This window comes from Clytia hemisphaerica, unplaced genomic scaffold, assembly GCF_902728285.1.
Source record: "Clytia hemisphaerica strain Z4C2 unplaced genomic scaffold, Clytia hemisphaerica genome assembly, whole genome shotgun sequence".
NCBI lineage: Eukaryota > Metazoa > Cnidaria > Hydrozoa > Leptothecata > Clytiidae > Clytia > Clytia hemisphaerica.
Genome location: NW_027103917.1, coordinates 3,403,777 through 3,431,703, shown reverse-complemented (window position 1 = coordinate 3,431,703; position 27,927 = coordinate 3,403,777). Strand labels below are relative to the sequence as shown.

Genomic DNA, 27,927 nt, shown 5'->3' with positions numbered 1-27,927 from the left:
TATTTTATAGATTCAGACTATTTTACTGTCGGCCTTGAAAGTGTCGGACTAGTGACATGCATCCGGTGGTGGTACATGTACAGACTGCATTTAAGAGAGGGAGCCTTGCTTCCAAACTCAGACTTGCCACGAAAAACGTCAAATGGACGTTTAGGGGGTACAGGGGTATAATTTGTTGGCGTTCTTTCGTGGCAAAGAAATCTTCACATGAAAAATCAATTTCAGCCAGACGGTGTCAATCGAACAACTTCAAACAAAAATTGCAATCGAACCTAATTGAATGCAATCGAATAATTGCGATTCGATTGTCGACTTAGCTAGTTTGATGACTAGCTGGTATGAACTGAAATTTTCCTTAAGATGTTTTGACAAAGGTACGAATCTAACTTTCCTTCTACGAGTTATGCTTTGAAAATGTTAAATTAGTTTATTGCAAATATATAATATGTACAAAACATGAAAATTCTAGATAAAGAATGATTATTCCAAAAGATAACTGGACCAACATTAACCAAACAGTATAGGATTAATATAGAACACTAGATCATTGGTTGGTTATTTCTTTAAATCTGAAAATCTTTGGGTATGTTATTTATATTTCTGGTCAGTTTTAACTGATAACCGACCGCTATTTCAATCACTGCTTGCTAAGTGGAAATCAGGGTAATTCTTGGTTACACTCTTACTACTCATGAATCCTAAAAATAAGTGTCCTTAATATTAGTTTAATTTCATCCTCTCTTCAAACTTGATTGTGAAGAAAAACTATTTTGCTTTTGTTTTCAGTTGTTTCATTTTCGATTTCAAGCCAACATCTTAGCAACGGGGTGCTTGCCCATAGTTACAGAGGTTTGTGCAAAAAAATAAACATAGAAAATTTTCCAAATCCCCCATTTCAAATTAAAAATGAAACTTTTCCACGATTCATGTTTCGAGAGATGGCGACACATTCAGTAAACATAAGTTAAGTAGAGTCTTGTTCTTTTTGCAAAAATAACTACAGTAACTAAAGTTTTGGACCAAATTTTTAAACCTGATTTCTTTAAATGACTGTTAAAAGGTTCTAGTATTGTATATTTACAATTTAAAGCACTCAGCGCTTCAAAATTATGGGCAAAAAAAGGTACCCCACAACCTAGGCAATTTGAGTACCCCAATTGGCTACACTTGCTTTTATAGACTAACCCTTTTGCAAATCAGCAATATAGATTTTTTTATCAAATTCGCAAAAATTGCAGTACAGAATTCTAAGGAGAAAGTTCACTTTTTGTCTGTGGGGTTCATACAAATCGCCCACTCAAATGAGTTTTAAGCGTGTGTGGAGGCCTGCTCATGTTAAAGCCTGGTATATATATGTTTTCATTTTATCTTCTCATCATTAGACATCAAAACCAGTTTTTGCCAAGCTAACAAAGCTGGGGATTTGGTTGAACTACCATACCATACCATGGATTTACTATCCAAAAGTTAGCTAAACAAGCCTTTTCAGAGCATGGTTGGTTGATCTGGTTAAATTGCATCATAGTTTTGAAATTCAACCAATTGGATTGATTGGATTACTGAGCAGACCTTTGAATAGTAAGCTACAAGTACAGAAAGTCCCCCAAGATGATGTCTTCAAAAATGCAATTTTTATGTTGACGTCTGATTAGATGTATATTTTATGTGGTTTCCATGACTGCTGTAGATCTCGAAATAATATTTGAGTTGGAAATTCAGTTGCCTCTGCCAAAAAGTGCCAAAAGCACTGAAACTTTTCAATGCTTCCATCACAAAAAGTCTTCTGGTGTTATGAAAGAATATTCACCTCAACCTCAGCCACTCGCCTCTCTTTTTCCTTGGGTACAATTGTGTTTTTTATTAAGATAAGATAAGGCACAGAAAAATCAATATAATGGCCGGATTCTTTTTCACCGTTCAAAATAAAAGATATGCACAGTAGTAAGTCACAATTCTTATCAAACATAATAATTATTATATTCGATTGGTTGATTATGATTGCGTTCAATTTGATTCAATGTTGATTCTTCGAAAATCGGTTTAGTGATATTGCACACAAGAGGTATTATTAAATAGTCAGGGGGTGATAAAACAGACATTCAGCCAGTTTTTGTTTGGTGGATAAATTTGAGCATTATTTGTGGGTCAAATCTTCTGCACCACTTGTCTAAAAAGTGTTCCTATACAACTTTATATGTTTTGACTTTATATGCTGTCCTCATTCTTAGATCTCCTTTCACTTATTCTCTAGTATTTTTAAAAATTAGCCAATGACATTAGCTGGATGTTTAAGGTTGGTCTAAAAAGCAGGTTAGCCGATTGGGCTAGGTTGTGGGGTAGCCATGTATTTCACAGACCAGTAAGAAAATAAAACTTTTTAGATGATGATCCTAATTGGAACCAAGGGGTAAAATTATTCATTTATGATGCAGAAGATATTCAAAGATTAACTTAACACGTGGTCAGAGCTTGTTTTCTCCACTATTTGAACTTTATACCTTCTCATTACATAGAATTATCAAATGTGATTTCCTTATAAGGTGTGAATCCCTAAGTTACAATAGGTGTAAGGCGTACACCTATTAATTACGTATAATTAGGTATAATTAATTTACCTTAAAAAAAGTAAATTATCTTTTGATGTTAATTACCCATTGTTCTGATTTTCATTTCGAGTCTCTGTTAGAAAAATGGTCTGGTCTGTATTTTTTCAAAGTGTGAGAGGAAGGAAGACAAGATGGCGACCACACTCAATAAACAGAAGTAAATTTTTTACAAAGATGACTAACAAACAGTAACTAAAGTTACGTAGCAAACTTAAACCTTTTTTCTTTAAATGACTGTTGTTAAAAGATTCTAGTATTGTATTCTCACAAATTAAAGCACTAGGCTTCAAACATTTGAGCAAAAAGGGGGTACCCCACAACCTAGCCAACCTAGCTTTTTGAACAACCTGTATGTTTGTGTTCAACTTTCCCAATTTTAAGTCTTAAAAACCCAACCAGGTTGGTCTAAGTACCCTAAGGGAAAAGGTTTTCGTGGGAATTAAATTTGACAAATTCTAAATTGTTGAAAAGATTTTTTATAGATAAAGAATTTAAAGTATACATCTTGGCGCATTGACTATTATTGGAGACTTTATATCATAAGAGTGGAAAGTCTGAAAGAATCTAAGGTATTTTGAATTTTTAATACATACACTCGTGACGACATTATCTTTCATTTCACTTGAATTAGCACGTTTTCTGATTTTCATTTTTTATGCAGTATTCATTAATAATACATATATTTTAATATCTTAAACGTATCTTTCTAGAGTCATACATGTTGGAAAGAGAGATTTGAGTTTTAATAACACACTTTAAATAATAAAATTGATAATTATTGCGACCCTTTTCTATGTAATTACAATGTGTAACCTTGGAATTTTTATGTAATTACAATGTGTAACCTTGGAATTTTAACAATGTGTTAGTTTTGTATGCTGAAATAATCAACGAGAATTGAGGATGTTCTGTAAAAGATTCTTATGAAAAATTGTTCTCATCCCAAAAACATGAATCATATTCGAAATAAGAACAATGGGAGAAACAATCGAATTGAATATTCTGTGGTTTGTTTGACGTCACTTATCCAAACATTGACTGGTAGACTGTATAAATTTTTGAAAACTCCCCTCCCGAATTTCGCAATATTTAGATATTGATTCAGATAGTTTTAGTCCAGAATGGTCATGGGGCATGGCAGTCATATTAAGAGTTAAGTAAAAGAATTACTATTTACAATTAGTGTCCACATGCTAGCAGCAAAAGAATGCATTTTTTTAATGCGACTAGACTTATATGACCTGAAAGTTTAAAATGGAAAGTGAAAACTTTGTTTGCCCATTACGATTTGTAAGACACAAACTCTAGATGTATTATTTTGCTGTACCATCGCAGATTTTGATAGTTAGCTTCTACCATAATTTTATGGTTTCGTTTGATTTATGTTTGTTTGTAGCTTCTTAAAATAATAAAGTAATCATATTTTTCATAATTTATGCATAATAATGCAGGTTTTTCTGTAATTATTCTTAATTAGGCAGGTTTTTCTGTAATTATGTTATTGAGCATAATAGAACTATTATGTTTGAAAGTAATAATTATGCATGTTTTCTGCATAATTGAGCATTATTACGTATTTCGAATGAAAGTGAATGAAAACAATTTTCGAACGTGCTCACTTTTATTGTAAAAACATACTGTTTTATGAAAGATATTCGAAGAAATGTCTGAAAATGTTTTCAACAACAATAATATATCTTAAAAAAAAAACGAAAACTTGAAGGTCAAAATTCTTGGTATTGTTAAGGTTGATAATGCTATTACATGATACTTTTAAGAATAATAATGCTTATGATGAAATTTCAAGTTTTATCTGGTGAGACTTGTGTTTTTGCGTGTGGTCGAGAGTACAGAGAACAGTTTATTGTCTAGATGTATGTCTCGTGTTCATTTTTTTCGTTGTTTGCTGAGAGACGCAAGTAGAGTTTGGCTTTTGTATAGCTCTTAATATAAAGTAAATCTCCAAATTCTTTTTTGATCAAAATTTGTAAATTGCATTATGGGATATTACTGATCAGTGGTTTCTTTTAATCCGAAGGGAGTGACCACCGGACCTTCCCAACTTTTTCCCTGTATCCTCTTAAAAAAACCTTCTCTTGACTTTGTTTCCATTTCGAAATTCGACTTGTGTTGCACCGCATTTCAGGAAAATAGTTATAATAAAATCTATTGTAATCTTTTGTTAAAATTGTCTTACCTAGACATGTGTTTTTAGAGTTTCACTTTAGGGCTTTTTTCATTTAGTAGAGCATTGTGTCGTGTTTAAAAAAAGTTATTCTAGTTTGTCAGAGCGTCACAGTGAGAACTCTGATAACAACAACTTCGTATTCGTGTTAAGAAAAATCCTTTTTTCCTTTACAGACTATTTTGACTTGCTGCTTCCGATTTTTAGTTCCAACCTCAGGACTGTGTTGTCACGCTGTTTGTATTATTGAAGGAGGTAACTTCAACTTTTTTGTAATCTTGGATGTCTTTTATAGAAAGAATCATTCACTAGTTTTTTATACAGCTAAGCAATTGTCGCTTTGAGATCACTCGACTGAAATGGAGGTTGCTGGCTTTGAGGGAGAGCAAGGCAAAGGGTACCCAAAGGGGTCCGAGGGGCTGTTGGGGGCTGTACGAGACCACTTTGGCTACTTTCGTAATTACAACGCGTGTTTTTTATTTTATAATTGATTGTTTTTCTATTTCAATACGCGGAGCCCTTGCTATTCATAGTAATCATCGTATAGCTCTTTAACCAAGATCAGGCAATTCAATCATTCCTTGTATTTTATAACTAATATAATAATAACGTCATTTCATCTTTGATATAACGAGTATATAGATAGTAAGAGGCTCGTAAGCTCTGTTTATGTATGAAGGCTATGTACAGATTGTTAGCAATAACCAAGAATTGGATCCTCCACTTGTAAAGCAAGTAGCCTTTGCCAAAAAATATATTTGATGTTGACTTAAAGTTCAAAATCATTCATAAGATTATTGGATTATCATGAGTGTAAGCCAGCAGCACTTCTCTTGTGTTTTTATTAGAACATTGTAAAGATTTCATACTTCAAACTGCAGATCATTTAGCGTAGTATCTAGTCGATTCGTCATGAACTTTCTTAACCAAGTACGTTTTTATCATTCAGTGAGATGAAGAGCCCTTCTAATTTAGGAAGAGACTTCAATTCAAACTTACAGTTACCAAGAACAGGAACAAACCACTGTGCTTGTAGACCTTTCTGATGTTCCAATAGAGTATACAAAGACTACTACACGTTTTTTATAAGGACAAACTAAGTGCATAAGCCTTTGATGGAAAAAGAATTAAAAACAAGTTAGGAACATTTTAAGGCTTTGCGGACTCTAAAAAACCTAATTTCGTAGGGAAATGGTCACGAAATGGCATGGGGGAGGGGAATTATATAAGAACATGTTAATAACATTTTTAGGCTTAAAACCCAAAAAGTTAAGAACATACGAAGGCTTCAAAAACTTTGTATGCTCTTATAAAAAACAACGTGTATTGCGGTCATGATGTCGTGTATGTATTTTCTTATCAGTTTTGATTCACTTTATATAGAGTCAGTATGAATCAGTTGGATTTTAGTTTGTCGCTGAGTCCGCTCTTTTGTTTAAACAATGAATGAAGTTTTTTTCTCTCATCTCTGACATACGCCTCTTTCATAGTAGTAGAAAGTTTTTTTGTCGACTAGCATGGAGCAAGCTTTCAAAATCGCTCTGTCATAATAATGCGACTTAAAAATAAGTTCGATACTTTTTACGCTCTTTTTTTTGCTTATGTTATTTTATCCTTCTTTTACTTTTTCTTGTACTATATGTATTAAGTTTGTGGATTTTGTTTTCCTTGAACCTCAATTTTTGGCTAGTTGCTATATTTTTCGTTACGAGTTTTCTAGAGGTGGAGTTTTCCAAGTCTCTAACGATAACTGTAAACTCAACATTCACCGTTCTTTCTCCAAGAGTCGCTCAGGAAAGCCAAATATTTACGCTGACAAGGTCTGTACATAAGATTTCACTTGCATGGTTTGTTTTGGCAAGTTATGTACAGGCCTACGGTATCGCACTTTACGGTCAAAATAAACCCGTGCTTAACCTCGCTTTTTTTTCCAAGATTCGTTCAGGAAGACCAAATATTTGCGCTGACAAAGCCTCTTCATTCATGAATCTACTACACAACGACACCACAAACTACATTTTAATTATGGTGGGGAAGTTATAATTACTTGAACATATGATGATTTCCAGTTCTCATGAGCAAATGGTATAATTACTATAATCATTTATAATATGAATGAATTGATTGATTGATTGATCCAATGGCGTTTTGTTGTAGTTTGTGTTTTTTCTACTCTCTTCTAGCGACAGCAGTACTGATTTCACTTCACAGAAAGTTATATGATTTGAAGGATTGAATCTTGCTAAACTTTTAGCGTTACAGTTTACTCTCGTGAATTGGAATTATAGGGAGAATTTTACGAGGATTCCAATTGACGGGAACTGAGAATTAGTTTGAATTATAGAAAGATTTAAATGATAGAAATTCGAATAAGCGAGATTCCACTGTATTTACTGTATTTAAATTTTACGGACCTTGACCTTAAGTTTTGGATCTGAGCGAGACACTGTCGAACGTAAAATATAAAACACCTAGAAATGATAGACTTATTCATTGGTAATGTAATTTTAGAGTTGTTCATCTTGGAAATTTTTGGAAACAGTTTTTTTGAAGTTGTCATTCAGTTGTAGGTTTGCCTGTACCTGACGGACACGGCTTTTTGAATTCAGATGTCAGTCAGTTGTTGGGCTGCGTGTACTAGACGGGCAAGGATTTTCCTCGACACTGTAATGGACTAGTTAGGTTAGTTATAGTAACGGTTAATTGGGATTTGACATTTTGTTTGTATTTTGATTGCAAGCAAACACGAGTCTGTGATTCTCTCTTGTCTGTCTTCTGTTGATCGTTAGTTCTAATTGATTTCGAAAGTTGATGTGAAAATGCGTTTCTCCATTGAACATGTTGGTATGAACGAACTAGTTGTTTTTTTTATCAAAGTGACCACAGAGATTTCAAAGTTAGGTTTAACTAGTAGTAAAATGTAATTAGAATTTTGTATCTAAGACATTATACAGCTATCTCTCTTCAATTTGATCTTCAGAGAAAAATGATTTGAATTACAAGAACCAGTAAAATTTTTCTGAGGCTCGGCTGTTCTTATTTTTTTAGCCCTTTGAGCATCAAATTGTTTATATGCCGTTCTTAATTATAGGGTGTAGTGGAGGTATTTTTGGAGTTTTCAATTAGTTTTACTGAATATTTTGCACGTGAATTTTTTTAACGCTTATGTCGTTCGGAATCTCTCTTTACAAACTAAATTCGTTGCTACTGCACTGTTAATATTCTCTTTTGGTTTACGAAAAGACCGTATTGGATGGGAGTTAATTTGACAATGCTTTTTGTTGATTGACCACTACATGAGTTTGCATACGTAGTATCGATTAGATTTTGATATCTACTTTTAATTCTTTTATGTTTCCTGTGTTATGTTTCTAGCCAAGACCTTCTGAAACGTCATGTCTCCAACTTTTGTCTCCTTTCCATCCATCCTTAATTCTTCCGTAGATAATCTTCTTACAAAAACTCTTTTATCAAAATAGAAAACTGTCATTTTTCATTTCAAGATTTTACGGTTTGTTACTGGATCAAGATGTTTCGTAATAATTCTTTTGATATATGACTATGCTATATTACCCAGTAAACAACCTTTCATATTTTTTACGGCAAATCTTCAAAAGCCGGAAAAAAATGAATCAAAATTCTGAAATGAAACATGGTTACAATGAAGCAACATGATTTTCATCTAGTTTACAATATCTTTTTTTCTAATGGCGACTTTTCATCTTCCTTGCGTTGCTGTGAATGAAAAGGAAGGTTTTCTCCTTTTCTTTTGGGTTTCTTCTCGTAATGTTGAGCTAAACCACAGATATCTTATTCAAAACACTAGATGAAGCCTCTTTCTTCTTTTTTTCTCTGCTAAAGCAAACAATGTGAGTAGCTTCATCTATTTCTTAATTTGAAATATCTGTGGGGTTATCGGAAAAGTAACAGATGGGACAGATAATTGAAGCTTAGGAAGAATGGTTGCAATTGAAACGCACTTTTTCCTTTTTTTTACCTGATTTTTATGTTCTTTTCGTGGATATTAAAGTCAGGCCAAGAGGAAACTATCACTAATATGAATCTGTTTTGTGTAAAAGTTTCATTTTAACGTTAAGACATTTACGGGTATGACAACCTTAAGTTATTTTGCTTTTATATTTTTAGTTTAGACAGTCTGAGATCAGCGTAAATTTCGACGTTTTTATTACTTTTTACTTGAATGCCAAACATTTGCGATATTTTGACCAAATTTCAATGAAAAAGAAAACGACATGATCGTAAATCATTCCCTGAAGAATTCAGGTTATTCAACTTTTCGTCTGAACATAATTCGATACTCAATTCTTACACAATTGTCCAACGAAAGTGATTTCTTTCTTGTCTACGCTCGTCTCGTTGAAAAATCTGATCATCTACTTTATCTTTCGACGCCATATTTAATATACTGTTATTTTTAGCGCCTGTAACAAAATATTTCTGAAAAATTTGATACTTTTGAGGACGATTAACATTCTTTTTGTCACGAAACGTGAGCTATGGTCAATATAGTTCGTTGTTTCTTTTGTGCTGTTGACGTGGAAAGGAGGAACTTTAAATCTTGTCCCACTCCATACTTTGACATCGGATTGATAGTGGGATAAAGAGGTAAATGTTTTTGTGATTAGTCTCTAATGTTCCAAGACTTTAAATCTAATTAATTTGAACGAGTATTTCCCAGAAAATACTGTTTTTAAAGAAGTTGAACTGGGAAGCTGAAATCAAGTTACAACAAAATGATTTTGTTTTTACTTTGCAAAATAAACAGGTAAGATTCGTCTGTAGTTTCCGATTTTCATACAGCTCTCGTTTTCTACTTGTGTTTACCCGAGAGTTAAACAGAGGTACGGATATTTTTCATATCACATCTTTTATCAGGATGTGTGCTACCATTTTTATTCACGCTTAGTTTTTCTTCATGCTTAGTTTTTCTTCTCCGTTTAATTCTAACTCGTGCAAGTTGGATTAACACATTAGGAAGTACTAACTCAATGACAAATCACTCCATGTCGAGTTTTTAATCCTGTTATAGTTGAGCAGGCATTTTATAGATAGGTTTATCACCGGTACACCATTTCTTGTCGTTTTAAATTTATAAAAAAATTCTTCTTAAAAATAGTTCATATAAAATGCTTCCTCCTTTTTTCAATATATTTCAGTATTTGAATTGCATTCGAAAAGGAGCATCACGTATGCTTGATTGAAAAATATTTTTGTTTTTCTTCAATGAACTACTATAGGTTACACTGGGCAACAAGTGACGTCATTTTTATACGAAATACCGTCACACACTTTCATAGTATATTCACCGCTATGTTTCGTGTGCTTTTCTTCAATGTTGTTTTTCAAAACAAAAGCATGATTTTCAAGGCAGGGGAAAGGTTAATCTAAACTTATGTGTGTTTTTAAAGGATATAACACGGCTTACGTCAAAGTGCTCACAGAGGCATTGACATTTTATTTTTGTTCAGAGAGTATTTTGTCTTTGCTCAAGACTTTAATTGTTTTGAACATTTTGATGGTATTTACTGCGGTCTGATACTGTGGTGATGCCTATATGGGCTGTTCTTTTTTGTACTATGATTCAAGATTTTATCACAATATCGTAATAATCACCAAGTCTTCTTACATACTTTATAAACTGTGCTTTTATTGCGAGAAGAATAAACTTAGATCATTGAATCATCCAGAGAACAGTTTATCGATATTATCCTCTACTTAAGTTTAATAATAGCGAAAATTTCAACGTCTTCGTTTTCCTTACATAGGGCATGTTGGTATGACCCATTGATAATTAAGTATTGAAAATAGTCCGAAGGTAGTTTATAAAAAAAAATACTGTAGTCATGGGCTTATCATTGATTTTACTGATCTTAATTTATTTATCGTGTCTTGGGCAGCAATCAAAATGTTGTATTCATACAATTAAATCTTTGTTTGTTATCAATGTGGTATCTCTATGTACAAATGACTTCATGAATTCATCGTTTTGATCCTCGTTTGTTTAGATAACGATTTAAGGGATTGAGAAATCGTATGTTTTAAAATTTGCGGATGATTTAAAATTTTTGGTATATAGTTATTGTTGTCAGCGAGGTGTGAGTGAGTGTACCAATTTATTTGATATTTAATTGTGAACGAATGGACAAAATAACTTATGTTTGATACTGTGATGTGGTGGTTGCTGGCAGAAGTTAAAACACATAATACTGTGAAAGAAATGAAAGCGACGATTTTTTTCATACAATTGATCGTTTGTTGCTTCTAGTGTGGTTTATTGGTAGAAGACGTTTTGCCATCTGGACAGCAATAAATATTTTCTTTTTTCTCGTTTTAGTGAAATAAATAAAAATTGAAAAACATAAAACTCGATAATTGAAAATAAAAACAAATTTAAAATGGGTCCCACAATGATACCATTGTTAAAAGAGAAAGTTGATGAATTATTTCTTCACTGGTTCAGCGAGGTTGAAACACAACAAAATTTACGGAAAGAACTTTCAAACATCCTTGGAACACACGATGAAATCGTCCCCATCTCAACACCATTTCTAACTCCATCGCCCCATGGCGGACAAACGACGCTCATATCCCGCCCCAGTTCTCCGCCCATACCACCGGGTAGTCCCACTACACCACGTAGTCCTAGACGGCGTACCGGCTCCGACTTATCACGAAAAGGATCACGTAAAAATCCGCGTAGGCGTACGCAAGAAGAACAGAAACCGGCCCTTTACCCCGGATGTGCGGAAAAATTGAAACCTTTTTATTTTCCGTTCGGAGAACCAAGAACGTTAGAAAATGAGGGAAATACTGTGAATAGCATAACGACGTATTTTGATCGACTGAAAAATCAAACGGCCACAATGGACGACTTTCCACAACTTATGAAGGTTCGAAAATTTGCTGTGTCAATGCTGAAGAACGGGCTAAAAATTCAGTTTCTTCAGCTGGAAAGTAGTAACTTCCCTTTAATTTGAATGTTTCTTTAGTTCAAAAAATGGTCTTTTTCTTGAGAGTCGATTTAGAGAGAGTCAACTTAGAGAGAGTCAACTTAGAGAGAGTCAACTTAGAGAGAGTCAACTTAATGAAGCAATGAGATCATCTGAGGGATATCAACTTTTCAAATAGTTTTACCCAAGTATTTTTAAGATTCGACTTCTTTCTTATTTTAGATCTGCGGGGCACCGCTGTACTGGAAATACCCATACTTCTTAGCGTGCGGTGGCAACAAAAGCAATACAATTACTTGTAAGAAATTCATCGCAACTTGGAAACAGTATGTACTTTAATTTCTTTTTGATTATTTTTATTTGGCTCTATTATTGCCTGGCCTTGCTTTAGTAATATCCGAAAACTGTTTATTTTGTCGATTAACGTCACAACGACGTTATCTTTCATTCTCTTTGACTAATTTGTTGTTAATAGTGACTAAAAATAGAAGTCTTAAAGTGCTTCTTAATTCTCGCTAATTAGGCCGGTAGGCATTTCCACATAATGATGCAAAATTAATTATACTCAATTTAGCGTAGTGTAGGTGTGTATTGAGTAACAGAAAGAATTTTATGGTACTTTATTTTTAAATTTCAACAATGCTAAATATAGCAAGTCTTTAACTTCAACACAGCAATTCAAAAACAACAAATTTGCTAGTGCTTCATGGTAGGCTTCAAGATTTTCCTTTTGTCTTATCGTTACTGTCAATTTCCTCGCCTTGTTTCCATGTAGTGTCAACACGAAATACCACGACGAAGCATCTCGTTTCTTCCACTTACTATCCAAAGATTCACAAAAACATCTCACGTATGACGATTTCGAAGGCTTACTACAGGTAAAATGCTTTTCATTTGTCATTTTAAGGAATAGGAAATATTTTTTTTCAAATTTCTGCAGTAAATCAAAATTTCGCACAATGATTTGTTTAAAATGCCCCTGCCTTAATTTATATTTCATTTTCAAAAACACAGACATTATGAACTACACTCTAGACGTTCTAGACGAGTCATCGATTTTAGCGTTAGTGTTAGTCAAACTATAATCTTTTGATATTTTGGTTTGTTTAACGATCAATTACGAATCAGCTCATAATCTTTTTATCGAAATTTTTAACACTATGTCATTTTTGATAAAGTTTTGACGAAAGACGAAAGTTATGCTTTCATAAAATCATGACGTGATATGTACTAAAATCAACATTGAAAATAAGCTTTTGCAACCTCGAAAGCTTTGTTGAACCTTTGTTGAGTTCTCAAAACAGCCCTACATAAAGGGAGGGTACGGCCCTGTTATTTTTGTATATCTATTTACCTTTCCAAATCTCGTCATGACTTTGGTATTTTACCACCCTATATAAACAGTAACAGGATGACGTTGAAAGTTGTATACATCATTGAAACCCAATCCCCCCAAATCTAAAGATAGATGATTTGAAAACCACTGCGGTTTTTACTTATAACTTTGGCATTTTATTTTGTGTTTTGTGCCCTAAATATTCTCTTTTTGTCTCTCTCCGGTATCTCCTCTTAAAATCAAGCTAGAGGTTAAGGTTTTACACTCGAGTCCTATATTCTAGTACTTTTCGTCTGATCATGAACATATAAACGACTGGACATCCATCTCCTTTGTATTTTTGAAGATAACACTGCTAGCTTCGTTGCCGCCTCGTTAAAATCATCAAATGAAACAATAAATTCTGATGGTATACCTCTTGGGAATACATTGCTAACAACGTCAAAATTTCGACAAAAGTCTTTGTTGTTCTACTTTTCTCAAGTCTTTCATCTGTATCATAACAAAGATAACAGAGGCAAAATCATCGTCAGCTTGTCAAAACTCCGACTAATATTTCCAAATTTTGACTTAAAAGTGTCTAATAATTTTAGAGAGTGTCACATTCTAATTTCGATATTCTTATGACACAGGCTCTCAACTTTGGCAAGCTATTTTTTTCAAATCATAAAAAAAATTATTGGAGTGACAAAAGGGATTCAAAAGTATACACGCAGTTGAAATTCTGCATTTCAGAGTTGAAAATGTTGATAAAATATATTGCAAACCCGTGAAAAAATTTGGAAATAATTTTTTTGTGCATTAGGAGTAATGTTCAAGCTCTATCAATCATTTTACCTAAACAATTCAAAGAAATAAAATTACGACGGAATATTGTCGGGTTTTTTATAGCAGTTTTGAAATACAGGCGGCAACGAAGCTCGCTTCAAAGAGACAATAAAAGATAGATGTCCAGTCGTTTATATGTTCATGGTCTGATGGAACATTTTATGAAGAGCCCTCTATATGTAATTATCACATTATTACATTGCTTCCTCTGCCTTTATTTAAGCGTAAAACACCTTGAATCCACAATACATCGATAACCCTTAAAATAGTTCTTCTCTATATTTAAACCAATTAACCGAAATTAGAACGAGAAAAAAAGCTGTGGTTTTTAGTCCGATCTCTTACAAAGTGGTATCGATATTTGTTCGGGTTACAAAACACCCTTTTCTTTATCTATTTACATCATACGTAATATTAGGCAGTTGCTAAACTCGTTGATGTGAAAGATAAGCATAGTTGCCCTTTGGACTTATTTTGCTCGTAAATTAACATATTTGTGGTCAACTCGGGCGCATGAAAAAAATTTAAAAAGTGTCAAATCCCGTTTCGGTCCTTGACTTAAAAATTACATTTGAGATGACTTTTATTTCTTTTCAAATTTGTAGGACATTATCAACACGCACCCTGGTTTGAAGTTCTTACTAGACGCCCCTGAATTTCACTCACGCTACATCATTACGGTAAGATAAAGAATAGATGTCTTAAATACACGGGGTTTTTTTATAAGAACATCCGAAACTTTTGAAGCCTTCGGGTGTTATTAACTTTTTGAGTTTTAAGCCTATAATAATGATCTTAAAATATTCATTTTTCACCATTTTGTGAGCATTCTTTGGGCATTTTTTCTAAGAAATTATGACTCTGCAAAAATGTTCTTAACCTGTTCTTAATATTTTGACCATCGAAAGCTTATGTTCTGGTATAGTTTGTTCTTATGTAAAAACATGTATTTCGATAAGCTCTCTGATCGAACGCCCCTTTTAATGAAGTGTCTTGATAATCCATTAATGATGCCGCGTGCTTGAGTATGCCTACTATTAAAAATGAATTTCATTCAGTGCCTCTCAGTCTGTATAAACAATTAAGTCGCATGAATCCTGATTTGCAATTATAGGCCGAGAGATCTTAAGATTTCTTCGGTCCATGTAATGGAATGCCATTTGTAAAGAAATTATTTTCGTGGTAGGAAGCCATCCATTGGCAAACAATCGCATTATATTTCTCTTGTTTATTTACACGTCCTCAAACGAGATGCCTTGGTAATCAATTGACTTTTGGTTATCGCTCTTTAAATTCTTTAGCTTTTAGTAGTATGCCATTCATCTCAACAAATCTTAGCAGGATAAACATGCTCAAATCCTCCCACGCATGGCTTTTATACATTCAAAAAATGAAGGATATTTAGTATTTAAATCTCCTGTTTTGATCATAAAAAAGCCGATTCCCTTCAAAATGTTGGTGCTTTTTACCTTAAATGGTAATTTTCTTGAGATAATTCCTACTACCTGCTTGTGTTAATTCGCTTTCAGTGTTTTCCCTAAATCTAATTCAGATGAAACTTTTAAATTCTCCTTAATTTTCTTAACCGTGAAGTTTTGCTGAAGCGTGGTTAAGAAAAAACCTTTTTCTTAAGCTTAATTTATCGAATACAATTATTTTATGCACTCAAAATAAAGCCATATACCCGCCGAAAAGATTTGAAACTATAACCGGGTTATTTCCGTCTTTTAATCTTTCTGATCTGCTAATAGGAAATTGATGAGCTTGTACCTGATTTCCCTGTTTTCAATGAAGGAAACCGTTACCGTTAAGTGTTTTGAACGAAAACTTCCTGATATCATAACAGTTTTATATTTTTGCATGATTTTTTCGGATGCGACTTTTAGCTCTTGGTGACCCTTCTCTGTCAGAATTCTATCAGTTTTTCCTCGTTTCCCCTAGCCTGATTAATCAAGCCAGATATTACAGCGCGCGATATACTGTATAAAGATGTATATCTTTTTTGGTGCTTTAATGATTTTTTTATATCCGTGAAATTTAAGTTAGCGCTGAATAACAGTATTTCAGTCACAACTTAACTTTCATATTTTATAGCAAGTGACTGAAAACTGGCTTAGATATCTAGGCTACGTTTCCCCATCCTGTGAAACCCGTACTGTCATTCAGTAATTTGGACTTCTCCATAAAAGTCTTCTGACTTGATTTTCAATGTACTTTATCAAACGAATTTCCTTTTGACAGGTGATATATGACGTTTTTCTGCAAGCCTATTTTTCTTTATAACCTTCAGTTGACGCTCTCAATTTCGATTTTCATCGAATGAGGAAGCGTATCGAATCATAGAGTGCCGTTTATGAGAGTCTCTTGTTGACGGTGGCTTTGTATCGATAATGGATTGTATCAAAAATTAGAACGTCGTATAAGAGAACGTCTAAGGTATCTATCAGTAGACTCATATTAAACAAACGATCTCCTTTTTGTTACAGGTTGTGGCTAGGATATTCTACACAATCAACCGATCTTGGAACGGAAAACTCTCCTTAACCGAACTAAGGCGGAGTAATTTCTTAACGGTATGTTTCCTTAACTATTACGATGCAGTGTGTGTTTATCGATTCAGTTTCTTGATATTATTGATTTACTCTAATTGATAAATTTAATTTGATTTCTTCATTCGATTTGATTTCTTCATTCGATGTACAGATTTGCTAGGACTTTAAGAAAAACTTAACATTAAAATTGAAGTAAAAGGTGTCTCTTTGATATCTAATCACATGACGTCATTTGGGCATTGACATGTTTTCGTTTTCTTCAAATTTCAGGTTTTGAAAACTTTAGAAGAGGAAGAAGATATCAACCAAGTAAGAGAAACTTCTCTTCACTTCTCTTCACTTCGTTTGTTTCCTTTTCCTGAAAGATAATCAAATTGTAGAAATTTCTGGCATCATGCCAAGTGACATGGCCCCATTAAGCAAACAACCTACGTCAATAGGATTAACGAGGTCGTATGCAGTTGCTGCGGTCATAAATTAATTACATAGATTAATTATTTTAATTAATCGGGATCAGCAATCTTGATAAAATAGATTTATGGAAAAAAGTAGATTATTTCAAGTAGATTTAATGTGATTTATGGCTTCCTAACTTCTTTGTTTTGCTTTCAATGCAAAAAGACAGGCAAATGTTTTCAGCATGAGTGCTGCCTGATCACGTGCTGAAAACCAAATTTGGTTTCCTTTGGCTTTTGATTAAACCTTACTTAAAAAAACATCCACCTAAAATTGAGCTGTCTCAGTGATGAGTTTTACATAGTAAAACTAATGAAAGTTTTCTCAAGGGTGTCTAATGAGGTCACCTCGGTAATTTTGGATATTCAATATCCCTACCCTTGTATCTTAGGCACCTAATTGTAACGAATTTGATCCCCGTAATCCGACCTTCCACAGGGGGGAAAAAACTGAAAAAACCGCTACTTCGTTTTCGTCAATTACAAATAAGGTGATGGGATTTAGAACACGAGTATCTTACATATGGGAGAACTAACCCAATTTCCTTTCTCTCAAACAGGTTGTGGATTTCTTCTCGTACGAACATTTTTACGTCATCTATTGCAAATTCTGGGAATTGGACACCGACCATGATATGGTTATCAGTAAAGATGATTTGTCCAGATACTCCAATGGAGGTACGGACAATCTACTTTCCATGGAAACCCCCGCTGTGTTTTACTTTTTGGTTTCCCATTTTAGCCTGTAATTTTTTTGCGATTTTTGGGGAAATATAGTCTTTTTCGTAGTAATTTTCCCCTATTTTTAATTCAAATTTTCTCCCTCTTCTGCTATCTGCTCTAAATCTTTATACATTTTCCAGAAATTGCTTGATTTTTTTATCCATTTTTTAATGTGTAATTTTCTTTCTTTCAATTCTTAGCGGTTTCATTACGAATGATCGATCGATTATTCTCTGGCTGTGTAACCAGAGATCAAAGTTTGAAAGAAGGCAAAATGTTATACGTAGATTTTATTTGGTTCATCTTATCCGAAGTTGATAAAGCCTCACCAACTGGGTAAGCAACACTGCTGTTCTATCTTCTCCGTAAAAGTAGCTCATTAATTTTGATTCTCTCGCTGTATGTTTTAGCAAATTTTATGCATTTTTATTTTACTTTCAATCCGGCGTTGTTTGTGGAAAAACCACGCGCTGGCGTTCTGGATTAAGTAGCTTAATTTCCCATCAAAAAGTTTCTACTCTAGCCCTTCGGGGCTTAAACTCAATGCTGGTATTCCTCAGTCAGTCAGTATCTAGAGAAATAAGAAGCTATGGGAAAGATGACATGAATAAACTTCAAAGTAAAAATATATAGGTGGCAAGCAAAAAGGCTCTCCGGTTATTTTAATATCATTTTTTTAAACATTCCTTCCTCCAATCAGAATGGAGTACTGGTTTCGTTGCATGGACATGGACGGTGACGGTGTGATCAGTATGTACGAACTACAATATTTCTACGAAGATCAACTGCAAAAGATGATCGAACTTGGCATGGAAACTCTCTCATTCCAAGACTGCTTATGTCAGGTAGGTGTTTGTCGTTTATGAAATTTTTTGTTTTGAGATCGACTTGAGTTTAGATTATATCTTTGTTACAAAAGTCGGACCAACGAAGGAAATTTTGTCACCTATTTATTAATTCACAAGGTTTGAAACCAAGCTTCAAAGTTTTACGAACTTGTCAAATGAGTAAAATCTCTGACCATCAAGAATTTAAATTCAACCAGTTTTCTCCTGCTTTTTACAGATGTTGGATTTAGTGAAACCTTCACATCCTTACCAAGTGACGTTGAGAGATTTAAAGAAGTGTAAACTAGCGCCTGTTTTCTTTGATACATTTTTCAACCTGGAGAAATGGCTTGAACATGAACAAAAAGATCCTTTTCAAGCTTCTAGAGTAAGTGTACTGTAGTAGAATTTATTCGCCGATGTTACGTAATTAGAAGTTGTCTGGCTGATACTGTCACTTTTTAAAGCTTGAGGAAAAGAGGATGAAACCTTTTGCTAAACATGAGGAAAAGAAAGAACGTAAAAATTTCACCTGTTTCAACAATTTCTTCCTCAGACACACATACAAATTCTTTTTCATGATGTGTCTTCTGACATTACATCACGGACCCAACAGCTGATTGGTTGTAAGTGACGTAAAATCAGTCAATACGTCACTTTCTACCAATCAGCTGTTAGATCCGTGGAAGACATTGCAATGGTGCATATCATGAATGCAGTGTCTTCTATGACTTGAACATGGCTCAAAGAGTAAGAAGATCTGTTTGAATAATGGAGGAGTTTCGACTATCATTTGGGATAATTTTAAAACTGTCTGCGCATTATTTTACCCTTTGAATTAAATTCCCTTTCTTTTAGAACGAGAACGGAGAACCGGAAGTGAGCGCATGGGAAAGATACGTAGGAGAAGAATATGAATTGCTCGTCGCCGAAGAAGGAGCATCTCAAATCAACCAAGAAATGTAAGTTCTTCTCGTAAAGCTTTTCCTGTCAAAAGATACCATCATTCCACATAGACGTTCCACATAGTTTTTGCCAAACTATAATTTCAAACTATGTTTTCTGTGACTTTGTTACTCTCAACCTTTTGATACTCACGGTATTGTAACAAGCAGCTCCCAAGGGATTTTTTCATATAGATGATTGTCTCAAACATGACCCCATGACCTACTACTTAAATCTCAAATTAAAAGACACACCCTCTATTTGTCACATGTGACATGTCAAATCCGAAAAAATCGAGTCTCAGTTTCTACAGTGATACAACCTTGACCTTTACTAAGCCAAGAAAGGCTTGACATGTCTTTCAACAAACTTTTTTTGGTGAAAAACTTGATCATCTAAAAATCATGGGAATAAAAAAGCCAGTATTTTAACTTGATCTTTCTTTTGAGGTTTGACAACTTTGTGTTTTAAATAAAGTTTGACCCAGATTAAACTTGTTTTTTTTATGTCTAAGAAACTTTTCCTTATCAAAGTTTAAAGTTTTCCACCATTTTCTAACATTATTTGGCGTTCTGGGCGTTCGAAGATGGCGTTGACGCCCAGCTAGCATGTGCAATTACAGTGATATAATCTTTCTTTTCTGCTTCTTTTCACAGTGATTACGAAGATGATTTTGATGATGAAGAAATGTTAACGTACGAAGAATCACTTGCTAAACATTCTTCACTCGACCCTTCTCTTTCCAACGGTTGGTCTGCGCTCAATGCTGTCAGTTGATCACCACTAAAGACAGAAATGAGATTTGGTCGGGTGAGAAAAATTAAGACCTGGGCGAAGGCTACAGAAGAAAGATCGAAGATGCAATCTCCTTGAGATTAACAACAAGATTAACAAGATTTATCATTGCACCTACAAGATCAGTTGCAAGGATGCAGTTAATTTGACTGTCGAATTATCGTGCCAGAGGTGACAACGTCAAAAGAATTTCAAGTGCTATTTTGTCTCCAAAGATTTTTACGGACACTGCAATGATGATTTTTATTGGATGCGTTTGTTTTGGTTTGTAGTGTTTCCAGCAAACACTCGAAGAGCTGGACTCTAATACTAACTGATTTCCATTGGCTGACTTCACATCCGCTTTTACTTAATGGCTCAAAATATGTCTCTAAGAAAGACGCACGATGCAAGACTTCAAGACATACGCTACCTAGATATTCCGACCTTATTGGACTAAAGCCATCCTTTTGAAGGACCAAAATAGTACCATTCAGTCTTCTTTGACTATAAAAGGACATATAAACAATTTTACGGTTTGGATTTCTTTTCAAGAGCCTCTCCACATATTTTGATGCGTAGGTGTCAAAAGACTGGTCACATTTTACTGCTTTACACTATATTTTTCTTGATAGGATGCTCTTGAACGAATAAACAAACAATTCCTTACTTCTCAACCCTTATACAGCGTGTTTGTAGTACAATTGTGTTATGCTGTAACATATGTGTAATACAATTACCGACGTTTATAACTCGAACTTTATTACTAAGTTCCGTGTTGCTATAAGCATTCTGTATAATGATTCTTTTAATGCGCCTTGTTTTAAAGGTCATATTTTATGAGGATATTTCAATATCTGTATTTTTCCTAGATATTTGAAAAATTAGATTTGTTAATAATTTCTTTATGATACTTGCAGCGTGTCTGGTTGGTTGGTCGAATCAAGCACCTCACAAGCTTATATTTATGAACTTTAAATGAACCAGACCTTTTACCAGACACTCTGCGTTACAACAAATTAGACTCAACAGTATAGATATGAAAGTTCTTGTAAAATGTAATAACAAAATACTTTGTAAATTTGAAAATATTTCGAAAGATTTTTATATTTTGTTCATACTTTCTTTAACGATGACAATTTTTGTTCCCAATCATCCTTTTCGACAATGTGACTTCTATATATAAAGTAGATCCTATCGCAACCGCATCGACGTCTTTACAGACAATGAACACAACGAGCCCTCCATTTACTAGTCTGTACACAGGTCCGATATAAACGGTTACGAAACGATAAATGTGAGATTTACATCTCAAGTGAGTTACGGCATGTCCAAGGTAAAAGTGAACCAGTTCCACTCACTTTCAAATTTTCAAACATAGCTGGAAAGAAGCGCCATATGATGTAGATCAACTTGATGGGTGTTAGAAAAATTTAACCTGAGGCTATAAGAAGTTATAGCCCAAAAACCTGTATTATGACGTCATAAACATTACGTAACATTACGTCACGAAACTTAAAATTTAGATAACTCATAAACTATTAATGATATCAATATGAAATTTTGACAGAACAAATATATCGTAATTCTCTAGAAGTAAAATTTTCAAAATCTCCTGAAAAATGATGACGTCAGCGTTTTTAAGCCATTTTCGATTTTTGGCTATAAAAAATGACGTCATCATTTTTTTCAAAAGATTTTTAACTCAAAAATTTTCTTACATCAATATCTATTTGTGGTCAAAATTTGACGTTTATATGATTATTAGTTCACGAGATATTCAAATTTTTAGTTTTATGACGTAATGTTATGTAATGTTTATGACGTCATAATACAGGTTTTTGGGCTTTAACTTCTTATAGCCTCAAGTTAAATTTTTCTAACACCTATCACGTTGAACTACATCACAAGGCGCTTCTTTCCAGCTATGTTTGACATTTTGAAAGTGAGTGGAACTGGTTCACTTTTTCTTTGGACATGTCGTAACTCACTTGAGATGTAGGGCGTGACTCCTTCTTCCCTTTATGGACTAGTTTCGACAGCCTACTAAACTGTCGGTTTAGGCGAAGGATCATTCTCTTCCAAACGAATCATTGCAGACACGCAGATAATGGAACCCCGAATATGTTGAACCTCAGATGAATGATAAGGGCGATAGTGGAATGGTTGTTAATTGCAATGAATCATGGGTGATCCATAAACGCTCCCGTTGGAGCGATTACCCATGATCCCATGACCATTAGGCTGGTGGCATCCACTAACGGATTCGTGCTCCTTATAGATACCTAGGGTTTTGTAGAGGTCTGTGATTCAGACTACATGACCATGAAATGACTCTTAATTCTTTTTTGTGACGCCAGTGAGAATCACTAAAAACTTTACTGTACTAGAGTATAAAATTTATATACCAGGGGAATATCTAGTTTTTTGGGAATTAGGGATGAAATTTTAAGGAAATCTTTTCATCGAGAACGATTCTTTTTTGGCCGGTGTGAGCAATGGGCAGGTTTATAAGGTTCAGTATTCTTAACTTTATTATTCATCATATTCTTGTTCGAAATTGTATTGTCCAGAGATGGTATACTACAAAAATAAAAGTGTCATGCTAACCCAATCATTGGGCTTGAAGAGATACATCTCTTCCGAGTCAGTCGGGACCCCGTATTTTAGCCCACCTATTTCAGGCACGTGAGAATAAATTAAAGGCAATCCCACTAGCAATACGAGATCACTGTTTTTAAGGCTTTGGGACACGAGAAGTTATTTTCGTGTTGGTGCATGCTCTATCCCACCAACAAATGAAAAAAAGTGCGTGCCCCATGGTTTTCTTTGTTTGTTTCTTTCTTTCACCCAAAAGACATGCTGATTTTGTCCCTGGGACAATGGAGCCAATTTGACTCGAATTGATTTTGCTCCATTGTCCCAGGGACAAAAGTGAGATTTCACTTTTATTGGTAGAAAGAAAAACGGGGTGGAGACAAGAGAAAGCGTTTCAGGTTGGTGGGATGGAGCATGTGCAAAAAAAACTTCTCGTGTCCCCAAGCCTTTACACTTGGAACAGCGGACATAGTGGTGCTAAAAATGTGTAAACAGTTTGATTAGTTTGTCATGATTCTTGAATAAATTAACTTTAAAAATTTATCTATTATAGGTATGTAATTAGAAAATAAAATACACACTGCTTAGAAAATATTACTCCAAAAAATTGAGCGCTAAAAATCTAGCAAAATATTCCAATATAAAGTTATGGTTTAAAAAATTTAACAGTAACAAAAAATAAAAAAAAATGTCTTTTCTTCCTTACTTACGGCAACATTATAAATTTCATATTTGGTTCACAGAGGTTCACATTTCATGTGTACAGTTGATACACTCCAAGTCTGAGTCGCAAACAATGAAGTATAGGGACAAGCTGGAGTTTTTACAAGCTCTTATTTGATTTGGTTGGTCGTTAAGATGTAATAAAAGAATCTTATTACTTTTTCTAAAGAACGCGTCATCTCTATCACTTTAAGTGACCAATTAGTGAAGTATCTTGTAAAAACTCCAAGGCATCTCGAAGTATAAGCCCGAAGAGCTAGAATCGAATCTCCTTGGTAGGATTTAAAGCCTACCAAATCCTAACAAAGTTGCGCGGCCTAGCGCGGTCCGCCTGGCTTTTACAGAAATGACAGATTGAAACTAAAATTTACACCTAAATTTGAAAAAAGATATCACTCTAAAATAAAGGAATCGCTAGATTCAATCCGTCGTCAAAAATACGGCGCATATTTTAAGGCTTCACTTTTTCTTGCCTGAGAAAGGTTAAAGATTCGATTCTAGTCCTTCGGGCTTTTACTTCATTGGTCGCAAACCTTATAGATATGCTCCCTATACAGAAATACCTTTTACAATCATTCGTACCAACTCAAAACGAATTCGTTCTATTGGTTGATTCCGTAACTAACATGTAATGACGTGTGAAGGTGGTATAAATACGAATCTCCATTACAACCGGTTATCATTATCGCACAAAAATTGTCATCATAAACAACTTTAAATACAAATAAAATGATACGTTCCAGTAAAACGAACGATATGGAACGTTATTGATCGTTTCTGAACGTTCCTAAGCGTTCCCTATTATTTACTAGTGTAGGAATGTCTTGGAACGTTTAGGGACATTCTAAAAAGTTCAAGAACGTTCTTATCGAGTTCATTATTAACCTTTTGACGCATATGATCGTTCGAGAGCGTTCATGAACGTTCCAACGTTCTTAAGCGTTACTGAATGTTCTGAAACGTTTGAGAACGATTAAGCACGATCTGGAACGTTCCATGAACGCTATGGAACGTCCGAGAACGTTACATTTTATTTGTACTTCAAATTGCTTGTGACGACACAAATATTAGAACGAAAACTTTCAAAAAAGTCAAAAAAACGAAAGAAAGAACATTAAACTATATTTTGTAAACATTGGCACCTCGTTGAAGAGTGTGATTAACGATTAATTGCTCTCTTAATTCAATTAACGATTAATTGCTCTCTTTGAAGGCGTCAAAAGAGAAAAAATAACCCATCGTGCGGTTAGGGCGGTAATCTTAACATTACGCATTTTGATAATTCGTTAGATTAGAAGTAAATCAAATAGCACTGACACCTGCAGACGTCATGACAGAATCCAAGAGCTGCTGTTGTTCCATGTTTTGTTGCATAGCACGCATCATATCAGCATTGTTCGTACCACGTCTGTTCATAAATAACGACTGTTCAGATTCGTTGCTGTATGTCGAATAATTTGACGTCGTCGTAATAAGACGATGACGTGACGGCGAAACAGATTCTTCAAGAACGGACGATGTTTCTCGCTCGTCTATACGTAAGTCGTTTGATTCTCCACTTGAGCGGTTGACAACGAGCCATTGATCTTTACCGCCTGGGTGACTCCTCAACGAGTATGAGTGCGGTTTCGTGTTTTTGAGCAGTGGTTTACGCTCTTCACTTGTTCCTGGCTCTTTCCGACCTTTCCCGTGGATTGTGACACAAAAGCGCCATACAGAGTACAGTACGGTTGCTAAGACAACAGTCAAATATACAAAACCAAACAATTTAAAATAGAATTCGTTTCTCGGTAAAGGTTCGTAAGAGATTTTGTAATTCTTGAATGAAGTCGTTGGATGATTGATGTCTAGTTCTGTTTCAACTAAAGCAATGTCCTCTGAACCATGATGAAGTTCTCCAATGCAAGAACTATTTGATAGTAAGCAAGAATAATAGCTTTGTGACGTATCATATACTGTTCGGTTGAATTGCAAGACGGTAGTGACTTCAGTGAAAAAACGCCAGCCTACTGAACTCGAGAACAAAATATAGAAAATATCGCTCTCATGAACTTGTACTGAGTGACTTTTAAGGTTTTCCTTCTTAGAGCAGCTTTCCTTTGGACGTATATTGCTTTGGAAGTCATAATCGTTGAAAAGAGTCGTTTCTTTCCATGATTTCAGCTTTCTTTCACCTTTAATGAGATAAAACTGTAAGTGAAGATCAGCACATATTGAAATAGTCAGCTCTGTTCCTTTCAAGAGTCTAAAGCCCCAATATTGATAAGACCAAGATGGCATGAGAAATTGTACAGCTTCGGTGTAAATTTTACGTTCTGCTGATATTTGTGGTAATTCTGGTAACAAATATAATTTGCTGCCTTCCTGGGTGACCTGATTACAACTCTCCTTTAGTTTAAGACCTTTATTGAAATAAGTGGAGATGGGAACCAGTTTTTGATCACCTCCTGTAAGAGTTACACTTTGAGTTGAGAAAACAGATAATCTCAAAGCAAAAAAAGAGCAAATTAATCCAAATGCAACCACAAGCAGAAATAATGTTTTCAAAGTTCCATGGCGAAAAGAATCACTGTCGCAACAGAAACATAGATCTTGTGACTTGATATTGTCTTGGTATTTCTTGTTGATAAGGGAATATTGCCTCCACAATGAGCCATGACTTTCGATTGATGCCATCAGACCATGATCATCGCCATCAGGGTAGAGAGAGTCAAAGGAGTTGTTTCGACTATCGATGGATGAATGTTGTACCTTTCTCTCATCTGTGGGTAACGGTTCTTTGTTTGTTGAAGCCATTCTTGAGTGTATGTTTGCTTGGTCGTTTGTTTTCTAGGAATAAAAAAGAATAGATAATTTAAAGTAAGAGTAAAGAAAAGACGATGCTGAGTGTCTATTGAAAAGAAAAAAATTTGTAGCAAAAACCTGTCTGGAAATAAATTATATTTTTATCTTATTGGGTTTAGTTGCAGGAGGCTCTGAGTAGGAGGGGGGTCCAAAATTACACTTTTTGAGTTATATTTTTACATAGCCATATTTTTTAAATTAATTTTTCACGTGATTCCGAATTTGAAATCCGTTTTTCCATATCTCTTACCCTTGGGCGGCTACCGGAGACCCCTTTTTTGGAAAACCGCCCAAAACCGCTAAAAGTCAATTTTTTTAAATTGACAATTTTGAATAGTTTTCTAGTGATGTGATATCTTTTTAAAATCAATTTTTCATGCTGATTCCGAATTTGAAATTCGTTTTGTCATAGCTGTCACCCTTGACCGGGTATAGGAAGCTGCTTTTTTACTAAAATCTTTGAAACCAAGGACAATTGATAATTTGAAAATGTTTGAATTTGAATGAACTTTGAATGAAAAATTTAATGATAACAACTTGTTTTAGATCAGATTTTCATATGTGCAAAAATCAATATTTTTGAAAGGAGATTCTTGTACTTAGATTCCATTTATCAAAACATCTGGTTATACATTCCTTGTTACAAAGAGTTTTGAGCACTTTATCCAATGATCCAACCCTATGGACTGAGCTGCTTTTAATTTTCTGAGACTTAGAATATAATCAAAGTTGTAAAAATCAAAAAATATCTTGAGCTTACTGACTAACTTACTTACTTCTTGAGTAAACTGCTTCCAAATGCAATGGTTGCCAGCATTTGACATTCAAAAGTTGATATTGGCTTTAACAAGCCGTATATCATAGTTTGGAAGGCCTTGAAAATCATAAGGATGTATAGACTCTAAAAACAGGATAGAATCTAAAAATCCTACATTTGAATAGTTGTTTATCGAACCAATCGAAAGGCGTTTTATTGTTTTATCCTTCCTATAAGTGAAGCAAGTGCTTGAATAGATTTGAAGAACTAATGCTTTTTTAAATAAACGAGACCTTAAGCTGTTGATTTAATTACAATATCATTGGGGTTAATAAATTAAGGACTTCTACAAATATGACTATCTGTTCAAACAAGGGTTCTTTGAGAAGTTAGTCAATTAGAAAAAAGTTTTAATAAGAAATGAAATCATCTTGTGAACTTTCAAGTAGTAAAACGTCCCTCCTTTTCAGGGATACAACCCTGTAAATGCTTTCATGTTGGTCCATTTGTTTGGAAGTTACTTTTTAGAATAAGGCTATATTTCTTATACATTGGTAGCTTTCAATAGATTCACTATTCACTATAAACCTGTTCTAATGTTACTCGTTTGAATTAAAATTATTTGAAAAATTTCATGAACCCTGTATTCCTCAAGGAAAATGGATGAGCCTTGTATTCCTAAAGGAAAACGAATGAATCCTGTATTCCTCAAGGAAAATGGATGAACCCTGTATTCCTCAAGGAAAACGAATGAACCCTGTATTCCTCAAGGAAAATGAAGAAATTCTGTATTCCTCAAGGAA

General features: G+C 34.3%; 2 protein-coding genes across 2 annotated transcripts in view; both read left to right on the top strand.

Moving 5' to 3' along the window:
• The window catches only part of LOC136809494 (prolyl 3-hydroxylase OGFOD1-like), a 629,446-nt gene that overhangs the window by 166,877 nt on the left and 434,642 nt on the right, over positions 1-27,927 (top strand). The gene's annotated exons all lie outside the window — the stretch shown is intronic.
• Positions 11,120-21,322, top strand: LOC136809481 (serine/threonine-protein phosphatase 2A regulatory subunit B'' subunit beta-like). The gene is made up of 12 exons (XM_067066019.1): positions 11,120-11,702; positions 11,985-12,088; positions 12,538-12,640; positions 14,532-14,606; positions 16,413-16,499; positions 16,749-16,787; positions 17,494-17,611; positions 17,857-17,992; positions 18,357-18,501; positions 18,722-18,871; positions 19,342-19,445; positions 20,085-21,322. The coding sequence occupies exons 1-12, from the start codon at positions 11,208-11,210 to the stop codon at positions 20,203-20,205; spliced, it is 1,677 nt and encodes a 558-aa protein (XP_066922120.1). The 5' UTR covers positions 11,120-11,207; the 3' UTR covers positions 20,206-21,322.

Excerpts from the sequence above, each read along its gene's own strand:
- LOC136809481 (XM_067066019.1), top strand. The coding sequence starts at position 11,208 with ATGGGTCCCACAATGATACCATTGTTAAAAGAGAAAGTTGATGAATTA. Across the intron at positions 11,703-11,984 it reads ACTTTCCACAACTTATGAAG|ATCTGCGGGGCACCGCTGTA; the intron begins GTTCGAAAATTT and ends TTCTTATTTTAG. Across the intron at positions 12,089-12,537 it reads TTCATCGCAACTTGGAAACA|TGTCAACACGAAATACCACG; the intron begins GTATGTACTTTA and ends GTTTCCATGTAG.